Source organism: Dermacentor albipictus, chromosome 8 (genome assembly GCF_038994185.2).
Source record: "Dermacentor albipictus isolate Rhodes 1998 colony chromosome 8, USDA_Dalb.pri_finalv2, whole genome shotgun sequence".
In the NCBI taxonomy this organism is placed as follows: domain Eukaryota; kingdom Metazoa; phylum Arthropoda; class Arachnida; order Ixodida; family Ixodidae; genus Dermacentor; species Dermacentor albipictus.
The window spans coordinates 13,190,792-13,206,129 of NC_091828.1; the positions used below are offsets into that span (position 1 = coordinate 13,190,792).

At 46.5% G+C, this 15,338-nt stretch overlaps 1 protein-coding gene across 10 annotated transcripts in view; it reads left to right on the top strand.

Moving 5' to 3' along the window:
* Window positions 1-1,293, top strand: part of LOC139048619 (microtubule-associated serine/threonine-protein kinase 2-like) — a 705,675-nt gene extending 704,382 nt beyond the window's left edge. For all 10 annotated transcript variants that reach the window (XM_070523057.1, XM_070523062.1, XM_070523063.1 and 7 more), the window contains one exon: window positions 836-1,293. In XM_070523057.1, coding sequence (XP_070379158.1) covers window positions 836-1,105 — 270 coding nt within the window. In that variant the 3' untranslated portion in view covers window positions 1,106-1,293. The remainder of the gene's footprint in view (window positions 1-835) is intronic.
* Window positions 1,294-15,338: the final 14,045 nt, after the last annotated feature.

Genomic DNA, 15,338 nt, shown 5'->3' on the forward strand with positions numbered 1-15,338 from the left:
CACCATATGAAGGTCGTTCTTGCTCTGTGAAATGTGTGTGTGTAACCGTTCGCTGCTTGTTTTCTTTCTCGCTGTTCATTTTGTGAACAATTACACAATGCATTTTACAAGTTGCTGCTTCAGCAGATGGCTGTTACACCAACCGCTTCAGAACCACTCTGTCCGCCATGGGGTTCTTTTGCTTAGTCAAACTGTCCTTACGAATGCTTCGCACAGACACCTAGCTTGTTCACACTGAGCGTTCTCAGCAACGAAAACAGCTTATGGTGACATGAGTATGGTTAACTTAAGACAGCATGGAAACTCAACAATCAGGGTTTTCGCATGTACATTAAAAACGTGCGAGGATGGCTGAACAGACATGTTGACAATGTTGCAACTTTGGATAGCAGCGCGACAATCTGCAGGGGATAAACAGCCGCCAAACAGCCCCTGTCATCGACTTTCTGATGCAAGTTCCGCTTTTTTTAAACTTTTCAAATAAATTTTGTTCTGTTGTAAGAATTTTGTAGCCAACTCGATTTAAGTTTAATACTACTGCTTTTTGGTGTATAGAGGTGCCCTTTCTTGACGCGTGCCCCTATGGACGTCAACCTTGCGCCGCCTTATTCGCCCTTGCAGACCACCTGTTTTCCCGATGCAGGAAAAGTGATACCAATAAAAATTGTCTAAATAAACTTGCTGCAAATGAACTAGTCACGTTCTAAATTCTTGAACGCCCAAACAAATATTTATTCGCGTTCCTTAAGGTTGGACATTTTGCCGAGTCATTGTTCTGGTGCGAGCCTCCGCTGCGAAACATCCCATGGACGTCAGGACAACGTCTTTTGCGCAGACAGCCAATACGAGCCTGGCGAGCGGTGCGGTGTACCCGGGAGACGTGGTCTGGACGCTCAATGGCGCCGCCGTGGAGCAAATGCCGCGCGAGCAGGTCTACAATATTCTCTACTCCGGGCGCGCACAGCTGCCCGTCGCCCTGGTGCCGCTGTCGCCGCTGCGCACAGGGCAGCGCGTGCACATCAGCAAGCTGCGCGAGAGCACCCTGTCCGACGCCCACCTCATTACGCGCCTCACGGCCGCCGCGGCACACGAAGAGTCCGACTGACGTGCCTTGCCGTCTCGGGACGCGCTATTTGCTTTGGTGTTAGCGAGTTACGCATGACTAAGCCTATCGCATAACCTTTCTCTACCGGGACTCAACTGTATTGCATCGAAGCACGTTCTACGAGTAGCAATCACGCTTTTTTTCACTGGGAATGCATACCTCGTAAATAAAGGAACCTCTCATTACCTCTTACGGGTCAGCAGCTGCCTCCATAAGACCAGTTTTCTGTCAATCTTCTTAAGCGCGATAAACAAGCAATCTTGGTCGGGGAATCGTGGCACCAATTAGACGAACACAAGAATGTAACTTATTTTGTTATTTTCTTATAGCGCAAGCTTGACAAGGACAACAGAAGGCACATCTGACACACACAGCGTTACTTTCAACAACAGATGTATTTCTCGCTCTCGTCGCTATATATACACACTAGAACCGTCATACAGCACGTGTAAAATTTTTGGAAAAAAATAATATATACTGGGAACCACACGTACGCAGTTTCTTGACTCACATATTCACAGACATGTACACGTTCAACGCGAACAAAGAGAACTCAGCTATTTTGAAGATAGTGATATGGAAGGTTTACTGACGCATGCGTCGCCGAATGTTAATATCTGTCTGCCATCTATTATCAAGCGCGTCATTTCGCACCTGCTCCTACTCATGATGACTGTTTCTTTGAATTTTGGTTTGCATTTGCATCTCTGGCAATGGAGGGCAAGAAAGCCATCAGCGGGCAAGTTGTTAACTTTGTTACTGTGTTCTCGTAGCCTTTCATTTGTGCATCTGCCTGTTTGACCGATGTAGGATCGTCCACACCCGAAAGGAATACGGTATACGGCACCCGCGATGCAATGAATGAATTTGTTTTTATGTTCTTTTTCGCATGCCCTACGTGGGATTCTTTCTGGCCTTGTGTTTTTGCAGGGGCTGACCAATTTATCAGGTGCCGAAAATACAACGATGATGCTGCTCCTTCCAGCAATCTTCTTTATTTTATGGGAGAACCCGTGTATGTAGGGGATGATGGCAACCTTTCTTTTGTTCATGTCAGTCACGGAGGAAGGAAACTAAGGAGAGGCCCTGACGTCACTCTTTGTGAAGCAAAAGTGAAGCCGGAAGTTCGCGTTGCTCATAGCCATGCTCCGCCTTTTGTGCCACCCTCCTCTCTTGTTTACATCTTTCGCCAAACCACGCCGCGCTGCGCGTGGTTTCGCGCGCGGAGCGCGCGCGCTCGCACAACATCCGGCAGAGCACGGTGCAGGTAACACAGCGCAACAAGACACGGTGACTAACGCGAACCCGCCCAACACAGCGCCTTTGCCACAGCACGAAACCTACCAGAGCAACACGTGTGAGCGCTCAAAATCAGAACAACGCCGCCATTGTGGCCCAAAAGGCGTGGTCATACAGCAAAAAAATAAAAAAGCAGCAAAAAAATGAGAACCTACTACGTCATTTCCGCCACACTTTTCTCCTAGTGCGCGGAGCGGGTAGGCCCATCTCCTTAGTTTCCTTCCTCCGTGACGTCAGTGCACGTACAAAACGTGCACCGGCTCCGAACTGCTCTGCTGCACCTTCTTAAGCAGTCCTTCTGCGACTGACACAAGCACGTGGCTCGGGTAACCAGCGCAGCTTAAATGCCAGGCTTGCCGTTCGAAGCTATCGTGCTATAGTTGTCGGCATGATTTTTTCAGTGCTTCGCTGAAACACATCTTCGCGATTCCCCTCTTCACAAGCTTTGTATGCACGGAATGAAATAGTAAAAGTGGCTTACTTGCCCTAGGTTTGTAACACCAGCAGGTTTCGTTATCGCTGAGCACAAACGTGATGTCAAGGAATCTAATCCTCCCATCACATGGCATTTCAAAGGTCAACGCACATTAGACTAGAGAGGATAACGGGACAGGTCGTCCTGTCCCGTTGTCCTCTCTTGTTTGCTGTGTCTTGTTTTTCTGGCGCCTTAAATATGGGTAAAATGATAAAATTGCCTGTGGTTTAACTCTGGTTAACCCTAGTTAAATTGCGAAAGCAATAGCTGCAAAAAGCGGTCTCTTCCGCAGTTAAAGAGTTACTCTGAGACATGGCATAGCTCATTCTAGCAGCATCTTCGTTTCTCGAGTCGTGCGGAGCATCATTCTGGCGTCTCTAGAACGCGTTGTCTCTTCCTCGCGCCGTTCTGTCGTTGTTCCGTCTCTTTCGCGCTCCCCATAACGACTAAATGCACTGAGGCGAAGCGCATATATATATATATATATATATATATATATATATATATATATATATATATATATATATTGTAGTGGGTAATATGCATGTGGCACAGTGCAGACTGCCACCATATCAACGCCCGGCTCCGCGCGGACACCCGATCAGCGTTAATCAAACGTGGGGCAGAGCCGCCCATCTCGAAACGTCCTCTAGCATATATATATATATATATATATATATATATATATATATATATATATATATATATATATATATATATATATATATATATATTTAAAAACCACGCGAGGCGACACCTCCTCTTCCTGCTACCCCAGGAGAGCAAATCTGGTGAAGTCAGCGGCGATGGGAGCGGGCGCCAACGGCGGCGGCATCTGTCGGAGCGTGGCTGCGGCGTTGCTAGGCAACGGCGGCGCAAGGTAGGTCGTCGGCCACTGCATGTGACATACGGCATACGGCTGCCTGCACACGGCATACGGCGCGACGAGCCGAAATGCCTCGCTGGCTGGCGTAAAGCTTTCGCTTTAAGAACGGTGAGTACCCGGTAGTTTCTTGCACTGCGGTGTTGTATGCGAAAGTGACAAATGCTGAATGACATCCCAATTAGTTGGTCAGCGTCCATGTATATTGATATTGCTACGGCACAATATGTGCGATCACGAAAGGCCAGCGGTGTGAAGACGACGACGACGGTTAGAAGCTTGCGCGGGCTGTCGCCTCTTGGCCAAGCGCAGCGTATTTTCCTTGTAATTATATTTGTGCATAGCTTTTCGTCTGCGTCTTCCTACGTAACATATCTGGTGGAGGTGCGGGGTATCAGGGCGATGGGCCGAGCAGATGGTGTGAAGACCCATCCAGTGACGCTCCTTTCCAGTGGGGCGATGACGAGGCCTCTGCATTCTCTCATCTAATCGACATTCTCACAACGCCTCCCGTTCTGGCCCATTTCGATCCTTTTGCGCCTACCGAAGTCCGTACTGATGCCAGCGGTCACGGAATTGGAGCAGTACTGGCACAACGCCAGCGTGGCCACGACCGTGTTATCGCTTACGCCAGCAGGCTCCTCTCACCCGCGGAGCGCAACTATTCCATCACTGAGCGTGAGTGTCTGGCCCTAGTTTGGGTGGTTGCGAAATTCCGCCCATACTTATATGGCCGATCCTTTTCCGTTGTCACAGACCATCACGCGCTTTGTTGGTTATGCTCATTGAAAGACCCTTCAGGAACACTTGGTCGCTGGGCCTTACGCCTCCAAGAATATTCGTTCTCTGTCACCTACAAATCTGCCCGACTACACAAGGACGCTGACTGCCTGTCTCGCTACCCGGTAGACGAGCCTGACGACGCCGACAGTAGTACCGCCGACGGCATTTTCTCTGTGTCTGCCTTCGCTAACATCGCCGATGAGCAGTACCGAGACCTATCGCTGCGAGTACTCATCGAGCGTCTGCGCTCTACACCTACCGACGCATCCGTTCGCCGATATGTCCTCCAGGGCGGCATTCTGTACCGAAGGAGCTTCCTCCCTGATGGCCGTGATCTTCTTCTTGTCGTGCCACAACATCTACGACAGACTGTGCTCTTTGAGATGCATGACGCACCCACTGCAGGACATCTTGGGGTAACCCGCACGTACGACCGCGTCCGCCACCGCTTCTATTGGCCTGGTCTCGCTCGCTCAGTTCGACGCTATGTTGCTGCCTGTGATCCCTGCCAGCGTCGGAAGACACCTCAGGTGCTACCTGCCGGTCATCTCCAGCCGATCCCCGTCCCTGTGGAACCGTTCTTTCGTGTTGGATTAGACCTGCTCGGTCCCTTTCCCACGTCATCCTCTGGGAACAAATGGGTAGCCGTCGCGACTGATTACGCCACCCGATACGCTATCACTCGGGCTCTCCCTACCAGCTGCGCCACTGACGTCGCGGACTTTCTCTTGCGTGACATTATCTTGCTTCATGGCGCCCCGCGACAGCTGCTTACTGACCGTGGTCGAAACTTCCTCTCGAAAGTTATCGCTGACATTGTGCGTTGCTGTTCCATTCAACACAAACTGACTACTTCATACCATCCTCAAACCAATGGCCTGACAGAGCGGTTAAACCGTACTCTTACCGATATGCTGGCCAAGTACGTTTCCAAGGACCACCACGACTGGGACACTGCCCTTCCTTACGTAACATTTGCGTACAATTCTTCCCGGCACGACACCGCGGGATTTTCTCCCTTTTATCTCCTGTACGGTCGCGAACCTACCTTGCCCCTAGACATGGCACTTCCTCATGCTGTGGTCTCAACAAGCGAGTATGCGCGCGACGCCATCGCCCTCGCCGACCATGCACGCCAGCTTGCCCGTGCTCGACTTACGGCCTCACAGACCACTCAGCAGTGTCAGTACAACGCCCGCCATCGTGACGTACAGTTTTCACCTGGTGCGCTCGTGCTCCTGTGGTCGCCCTCTCGTCACGTCGGACTTTCAGAGAAACTTCTTTCGCGATACACAGGGCCCTACCGCGTGCTGCGCCAGGTGACGCCTGTGACTTACGAAATTGCTCCTGTGGGCTCAACCTCGTCCTCTCCTGTGGCATCTAGTGATGTCGTACACGTCAGTAGGCTCAAGGCCTACTACACTGCTTCCGAGTCCGATCTTTAGTCGCTCCGGGACGGCGCTTTTGCAGCCGGGGGTAGTGCTACGGCACAATATGTGCGATCACGAAAGGCCAGCGGTGTGAAGACGACGACGACGGTTAGAAGCTTGCGCGGGCTGTCGCCTCTTGGCCAAGCGTAGCGTATTTTCCTTGTAAATATATTTGTGCATAGCTTTTCGTCTGCGTCTTCCTACGTGACAATATCATGTCAGACAGCCTGCAATGAAAGCGCTCTGTCAGGCCTTTACTACACTCTAAAAACTAGGAAGGGTATCGCAGGAGTGAAGTGGCCGGTTCACTCTTCAAAGCGTCGTTTTACTCTCGCAAAATGCCGAGGAGAGTGAAATGAATTGTTCACTTTGTCACCAAGGAGAGGGTGAAATGTGCTTTTCACTCTCTTCTTCAGAGAGAGAGTAGAATGCCCGTTCTACTCTTGCGGCAATGGAGAACAAAACGTGGCGTAATCTTCTGCTTCAACTGTAGGTGGCTGGCCCCGAGCATGGCAATGTATCATTCATGCACGCTGAGGAAAGAACACATCGTTTTGCTTCTTACAGGCTGCCGCAGTTCAAAGGAACGCGTAGCGAGAACTCTACTTTTTCACTCGGAGTTGCTCCACCACGCGCGCGGCGCGCTCAAGATCGCGGAACAACACAGCACCGAAGAAAGGTGATCCGTCCAGCGAGCAGCCAGCAACGAAGGCCAGCCAAGAGAGATCGTGTGTCAGCCATCTCGCGTCGCCACGAAAACACGAAAGTCGTTCGTCATGCCTTGGATATAACAGCAAATCCTCAACGGTGAGTGAATTCTAACTTAGGTGCACATTCTCCGTATATGTAATGCTATCGCCAGGAAGTCGTCGCTGCGCTTAGCCGACGCGATTGACAAAGGACTAGGCATACGCGCTGTGTCTCTCGATGTCACTCGAAAAAGCCACTCGTCGCGATAACTGCATGTGATTTTATCACTTTGACGTTGTCCGTAAGAGCTTTGAAAATCGCAAACGCTGCCAGAACTATGGTATGTTCAATAAGACGCCAGGCGAGAGGACGCTTAAAATGGTTCGTTCACCCGCCAGTGATTCCGAGCCTATGCGGAGCGTGATTAGCGTGCGTTTTGTGTGTTTGAATTTATTGTTTGGCAGTCTACTGGTTACGGAACGCTGTTGACTAAGGAATCACATAACAGAAGGCATCATTTTGCTGGCAGCATGCTTTTGTTATTAATAAACCACGCGCTTGACGGTGTCTCGCGCAGGAGGAATCGGCGACCACTGAAGTTACGTGCAGCACCAGTGCTAGTTAGAAACTTTGCCGCAGGCATTCAGCTGCGTGCTGCAAGAGGTCAATTGGGCGCGTTATCTTGAACTTACTGAAAACGCGTGAGGAATCCATGTTTTATGCTGAAAAAAGTATAAACCCCATATAGGCGATCTTGCGCGCGGCAGCTACAAGCGACGCGATGGAGATGGCTGTCGCGTTCGCTCGTCGCCTACAAGTCGTACTCCGTGCGAGCGACGATATTGAGCGACGCCTCCCCGGTGTTGCCGGCATGAGGGCTGCAATCACGCGTGACGCGTGTTTTAGTAATTTACGTTGATGAATTTTACTGTAAAAAGTAGCATAAAATATTTCCGGAGGTCTTGCCGTAGGTTCTTATCCTTGCACGTATAAAAATTGAATCGTTTGCTCGTTCCGCGCGACAATCGGTAGTACTTGAACGATGTACATCCAGTTCCTGCTTCGCGCTATTGGCTAGTAGCTCATAGCACTTTCGGGCGACGAGCGACGATTTCTAGATTTCCAGAACCGAGCCATCTGTTCAAGCGACGGCCCTTTTTGTCGCTCGAAGCCGTCGCTCGTCGCCGTCGTGCACCAAATCGCTCTCACAGTGTTTATCCCTAAGACTGAACTGTTTTTGCTCATGTATTGGAATGGTGTGATTATAGGTAGGTCTGGTTTTGTCCCCTGTTGCGGTTTTCGTGCACGGTGCGAAAGTGAAAGGATGCTTATGTCTACGAACTCGGTGAATTGTCGAGCAGCTAGTTATGCATCGGCATCGAATATAACGGCTGCTGTGTAGAATTACAATTGCAGGGGCGCTTTGCATGCGCTTATTGTTTTGGACAGGCCTGTGCATTTGCTAATATGAGTTGGCGTGTCAGAGTTATGTCATATGAACAGCTAAATCAGCATTCCTCTGGGGGTTACAAGCGTAATGTGTGCATTTTGCTATTGCATGGCAGACCAAAATGTGTTTATCGCTTGAACATTTTTAGTAGAGAAATAAAATATCAAAATAAAATGTTGCTTTAATTCCGTGTTACCAGTCTGTCGTACACAGAACAATAGGTTGGTGTAATAAACTAATGACTGCGGTTTAACTGCAACTTTTACATGCCTTCAAGAATCTAAAATGCTAGATTTCACACTGCAGCAGTAGTCGGGTCTGTCAAAACTGAACTCCATTGCGCACCTCATACATGAAAGTAAGTTCATGCCTTTTAGTAAGCTTAGATGCAGGCCGCAGCCAACTTTCTTGTTAGTATTGAAATGTGGGTAAGCTTGCCATAACAAGCCTTGTTGCCTTTTTTATAGGCACATCAATATATCCATTGAACTGAAGGACAATATTTTCATCCCTACTGAGCATCATGTTTGCAGCTATAATCCTCAAACTATGGCTTCAGCACTGGCACGATCAGGGATGGTGCGGGGGGCACACTGGGCTCGTGCTTAGGATGTGTCACAAGTGGTGTTTGCGATACACCAGACTTAATGACAGACCTATGACGTCTGAAAATGACCAATAATCTATTCATTAGCAGGAGTATTCTAACATTCGTGACAAACAAGGATGAACTGTTGGTTATTTGTTTTTTGCTTAAATCCAAAATTGAAGTTAGTTTAGCAGTTGACTGTTGCAGTCATTTGGATGTTTTGCATGCATTTCACTAGGAAGACTAAGAACCTAGACTTTCTTTTATTGCAATGGCCTTGACTGTCTTGATGCTGTTTTGCAGCATGCCCTTGTGTTGACTTTTGCATACGATATTTTTCAGGCACCCGCTTTATATAACGCAAGAAGGCAGCTGCAAGGACACGAGGATGTGGAAGAGCCAATACAGCGCGACTTCACGTAGTGCAGAGGAGCCAGTGCGAAAAGATGAAAATACATTGGCCTGCAATTTGGACAAGAAAACTAGTATGTGGGTATACTGGGTGTACCACTTGACCAAATGTCAACAAAATCAAGATACAGTATGTTACACCAAGATGAAAATTCTCACGTGCTCTAGGCAGTCATCTTAACATGGTATATTTATGTAATGTCTCTGGTTGGAAAGTCAAATAAAGTATGCTCTCTGGAGACGAACACATAGCAGCAAGTGTCATTGAAAAGTTAGAAATGTGTTTTAAAAAAGCTTATTAGTTCTGAGATGTGACTGCTATTTGTCTTGCCTCTCAACAGATACATCCATGTGATAAAAAAATAGTGGTACAGTGAAATTGCATATTTGCTTAGTGACATGATACATACTTGCAATGAGCACGGTGCCTGTGCTTACTATAAAAAGCAACAGCCCATGCTTGGTTAGGTTGGGCCCACTACAATATGCAGGCATAAGGATGATTGGCGCTTTTTTTATTTCTGTGTCGTGAGGTTTATTGACGTGGGTATAGGTGCAGTGGCACGTAGTATGGCTAGTACAAAAAAAAGGTGGGGGGGGGGCAGATATATGTAGCTCACTGTACACGACACAGGGCAAAGGAAATCAGTGTTCAGCAACTATGCTAAATGCCATGTACGTAAACGCTACTCATTCGAAGCGCGCACAGGTGCGTATTGAAGAAACGTTTTCCAGGGTACATACTTTTGTGCGTAATTTACACTAATTTTGTACTAACCACGAGAGATGATTTAAGTATACTGCACGGAAAAACGTAGAGCGAATTAAATTGTGTGTCAGCTTCGTGTGTATACATATAGTCTTTCCTATGCATTAGTTTTCTTGCGTAATGCATTGCCAGTTGACAGCGAATCTTATCATGTGTACTCTGTTTACATTACAGTTGTTTATTAGTTTACTCATTTGTTTTGCGACTTATGAAATGCCGGTGTATATATATTTTCAACATTTGACATAACTCTGTATGTTTTGTAGGGACAACCCAGGACGTGCATTTCTCAGCACCCAGTCAACTGCCAGAAGTGAGTCAAACACAGGCCACCAGTAAGTGGGCATCAGTTGCAATTTCACATCATGCAGTTGGCTGCTGCCTTGTACTGAGGCTTTTTTTTAATGAGATGGTGGTGTCGCTCTAATGTACATGTTGACCACAAAGGTGCGATCATGTCTCAGAGGCATATATGGTTGTTATTCTCTGCGAGGGACGTGTTCTCGTGTTCGTGAAGCATTTGTGTTTGGCAGTATTGTTGCGCAATGAGTAAGATATAAACACTGTAACTCGCCACTGCTGGCAAGTAGTTGCGAGAAACACAATATAATGTGACGCTGTTAAGTTATTTCATTAATTCGAAGGAAAGTTTTGCAGGAGGAAAAAATGTTGCTATTCCAGGTATACATGTCTTTTTCTCACAAGGTATTTAACCAAACGGTGGATGCGTGAAATTCGTGACTTATGAATAGATTCCGATTCATCCTTTACTAATGCTTCTAAAAGAGACTAGAAATAGCATTTGACTACCTCTCCAATCAGCAGATCATGCACTTACAGTCATAAGTGGTAGTTCTATGCAGTCTGGCACTCTATATAACCTTTCCTTTCAGCAGCATTGGAACTGGTTGCTGCGTTTTCAGAAGGAGGAGTGCACTTGGCACTGTATATGTATGTGTGAATTCGGTTTTCTTTGTATGTGTCGGCTCACTGACACAAACAGTGCAAAACTCAGTTGTACCATGAGGCTGACGACGCTTTCTGCTGCTAGAAATGCGGCACTTTATATTTTATAGCACTGCATGACATTTAAAGCAAAGCTAGCACATAAAATGATCAAGAAAACTAACCGCTCTTATAGCTGTTTTCCTCAAAGAAAGCTTGTCCTTTATGGGCTGTGTTAATCTGAGCTCTCCACGGATATTTCAGTAGTATTATCCCTTAGTGAGTGAGAGATTGGGGGCAATTATTCGTGTTAGTGTTGAAATGGTGTCCTAATTATGTGTATTTGTTCCAACCAGTGGCGTAGGAACAGGGGGGGCCGGGGGGCCTTGGGCCCCGGGTGCAAGGGGCCAGTGGGGTGGGGTGTCATATACGTCTGAAGACACCCGGAAATAGTAGATATACTCGCTTTCCTCCGACTACACTGGAGGGGGGGGGGGGTGACAGAAGACTTATGGGCGCCGGGTGCCAGACGACCTAGCTACGCCACTGGTTCCAACAAAGTTGTCTAGATTACTTTATTGTGTAGTGTAAAGCTCATGAAACCATCAGCAACTACTGAGTTGCTAACATGCATATGCATTTGTCACTATACAGGTGGCACTCGGCAGTACCACTGCAGTGCTGCGGAAATTGCCAGCACTAGCGGCTTTGCAACAGCTGTTTCACAGGATGTCGGTATGTGCTAATTTATAGTTATGTTGGGATGGGCTAGTATTATGGACCACTGCTACTCTGTATTGTGACAGACCCATATGATAAGAGATGGAATGGGCACAGTGAAAACATGGGAATCTTTTACTGTGGTACATAAAAAGGCTCTCCTTTTCATCACTGGAGCAGCGGAGAAGAGCATGCAGGTACTCCTGCATGTCCATATATTTCAAAACATCAGAGACATATATATATATATATATATATATATATATATATATATATATATATATATATATATATAGATAGATAGATATATATATAAAACTAAAGGCAGGCACATTTCATCTTGAATTGACTTGTACAGCGCAAAAATACAACACAGACCACAGAGAAGCACGCATGTTGACAGGTTTGGTACACACAATAATTCAACAGATTTGATACTGGAGGTGTGCTATTTTACGCAAGGGGGAAGGGCAAGGGAAGAAAACCACAAAAAAGAGTGGAGTGGAAAAGAAAGGAATCGTGCCAAAAAGCTTGAGGAACATCGTGCAGCCAGGATCACTAGCAGGACTTCTAAAAAGCACTCTGATAAAATTACATACAGGCCAACCTTATGCATTGTTTGTTTCAATCAACTCAGATCACATGCAGCCATTACTACATACAAGTTGTTTTCTTATGTCATATGAGGGAATGATGTGAGCCCAAAAAACTATTTAGAGCTGAAGGATTATGTTCCATGCTAGCCTCATTACCTGCTTTTTTATAATATTGTTATCAGCTGCTTAGGTTAGCGACAAAAAGTAAGTACGAGCTTTTTCTTCATTCGCCATTCCACACAACATGTCTTTGTGACTATATGTACATGCAGATGATCCATAGATGAAAAATATTCAGTACAGTAGAATCTCATTACAAGATACTCTTTGTTGTAAGAGACATCTGAAAATGGTTTAGTTGGTTTTCCGGTGTTTGCCACGTTAACAACACTGTTCACAAGAGACACCTTTGTTACTAACGATGACTTTTTAAGTATTCACTACTTCGAAGGGACACAACCCAGACACATTCACTTCATGCACCTTGTGTGCTCCGAAGGGCGTAAAGATCACGCAATCATCACACAAGTCAATTGCGCATGTCTCTTTAAACATGAACTAGAAAAGGAGGGCAACGAGGACAGTGCAGAGCAGAAAGTGTCGGCAGTTGAAGCTGACGAGCGTCTAAGAGCACCTCAAAGGTACTGCGAGCAACAAGGCTTGCAAAGTGAAGTGTTTAACTTCCAGAAGTTAGGAAGGAAGCTAACACAATCTACACTCACTAAAAAGCTGTGAAAGTCTTCTTTAAACGGCCCCTAAACCACCGAGCTTGAAATTTAGTTGCAGTGTTGCAGTTGTACATGTTAAGGCAACGAACACATAGCCACGAGAATTTTTCGAAACGGTGCAGTAATAGTGGAGCTACGTGTTTGATTATCGAAAAGTAGTCCCCGCTTATTTTACTGTTTCATCTGGTACACACCATCTGGCCAGTATCGTCTTTTCCTCGCCTAATACACTTCCAAATGTTACGGGACAGGCCATCACCGAGCTCTGTTGCTGCCGCGCAGGCCCGTCGTCCTGCGAGGGGTGGCGCTAATGACCTCACCGATACAATGGAACTGTATGGTGACTCTAGTTGAAGAGCCTCATAGGGAGACCCTTCTGTTGGCGTTTCTGTTCTTTGCCCCCATTGGCTGCCCACAATGGCATCGCGAGCAACGCGACGAGGAAGAAGGAGTGTGTATTTCCTTGCAGGCCTTGCTGGCAGTCGTACACTTTCGTTCGACCAATCGACAGCACCGGAAACTGGTGACATCATCAGAGACAGCCTGGTGATGTCAGGACAAACTGGGGGGTGCAGGATAGGTCCAGAGAGGCGCACGGGGTCGTTTTCTTCATATTGTGGTGCTCCCACAGTGCTACGCACTGTGGCGTTTGGCATCGTGAATTGTGACGGCATTCTGATTTTGATGCGCGTGTTTACTTGAAATGTTCAAAAAATGTCGAGAAGTGGTTTAGGGGCCCTTTAAGCCACCCTGAGCAATTATTCCTTCCGATATATCTAAACATACTTTAGTGATGATGCATAATAAAGTGATCTAGTCTGGCTCCTCAGTGTTTTAAAATTTTTGGTTTCGAGAGACATGATTCCCGTGCCTCTTGAGTATCTCTTCTAATGAGGCTTAACTGTAATGTACGCAAACAATTGTGTAACTCCTCCTGCAAGTATTATTCATTCAGCCTGGTCACTAATGTGCAAAGCTTGTGGTTCAGTTTTGATGTCCGTACTTTTTAGAGCTATGTTTATTAATTCAGGCTGTTCTTATTGGTTCTTCGATGCAGGAGACAATGCCCACGAAATTATTGGCCCTGATGACGAGAGCCCTCGAGGGGAAAACGACATCCCTGTTGCAGAAGTGAGCCCGATACCACCTGAAGTTACCATGACAGGTGGCCCGGCAGCAATAGATACAGAGACGGCCATGTCTACTGCAGCTGCAACAGTGTACGAGGCAAGCAGCAGTGTCAGAAGGAACCGCACCAGGCCTGGTAGAGCAACATGTGTGTTATCACTGTGACTTTTTTTTTCTAGTGCATACAACTCATTTGCTGAACATACAGCTTTTCACCACGACTGTGAGCCATTGTTCTTGTGCAGCAAGTGCAAGACTAAGTTAAGTGTTATAGCACAGTACAAGCATCACTTTAAGATATGAAAACATATTACAGTTGTTGCCTCCCCAGCCAGCCCACATAGCGACAACAATGTGGAACACATGGTTGGACACACCTCTTCCCCATTAGAAGATAGTAGAGACTGTCAGTGTTGTTGTTAGATTAAGCGGTCTTTGTAGGCAACTAGAAGGACAACGCAGGTTTCATAAGATTGTTGTTTATGTTGTTGTTGAAGAGGTAAAAAAGAAGTTTCACGCAGCTGAAGTGCTAACTGATATTGAGCAAATCAAAAACAACCACCTGAGAAAGCAACACTATCGAAATTTGGTTATCTATGTGCTGCCAACTCTGGTAAGGATGGCATAGGACAGAAGTGTGATGAAAATCACACAGACACTGCTGTTCCATCACTGGTCACAGTGAGCAGTGACTTGTAGGGCAAGAGAGTCAACTGAAACGAACCTTATGGCATAGTGTCATGCTCCCGCGTGACCACTTTCCATGTTATTTTGCATGATACAGCTCAACCTCCAGAAACGAGACTGCAACTTGTCTGTAAAAAGCTTTCACAAAACTTTATTCATAACACTATTAACACAGCAGTATCTTCTTTTTTTGTGGGTTCGAGGTTCCCGGGTTTCCGTTAATGCAAAATTGCGGAAAAAAAGAACATCTGTCGTACTTACATCTTTTTAACAAGTACGAGGGGGACAGAACTTTTCTAGTCATGCATCTTCATCATACTATCAAGTTTTTAAATGCCTTTTATAAATATTATTACCAGTTATATCTGAGTGCATTGTATGCATTTAGCAGGTGTAAAATCAGGTCAGTTGGATCAGATGCCTTTTCTGCAAGAGAGCCCTATAGTCCAGAAATTTGAATTAGAATAGGTACGTTAGAGACGCAGTCTTTCAGCACTTTATTGCGTGTGGTTTAAGCATTGCTCAATACTTTTGTGGATGGCAGTTTCAAACGGCACAGCAGTGCGCTTTCTCGAAGGTCACGTGTCATCAAAGCGGTGTTTACCATTTGTGTTGATCTGTTTGTGTATTCATAGCGCAAGTTATTAATT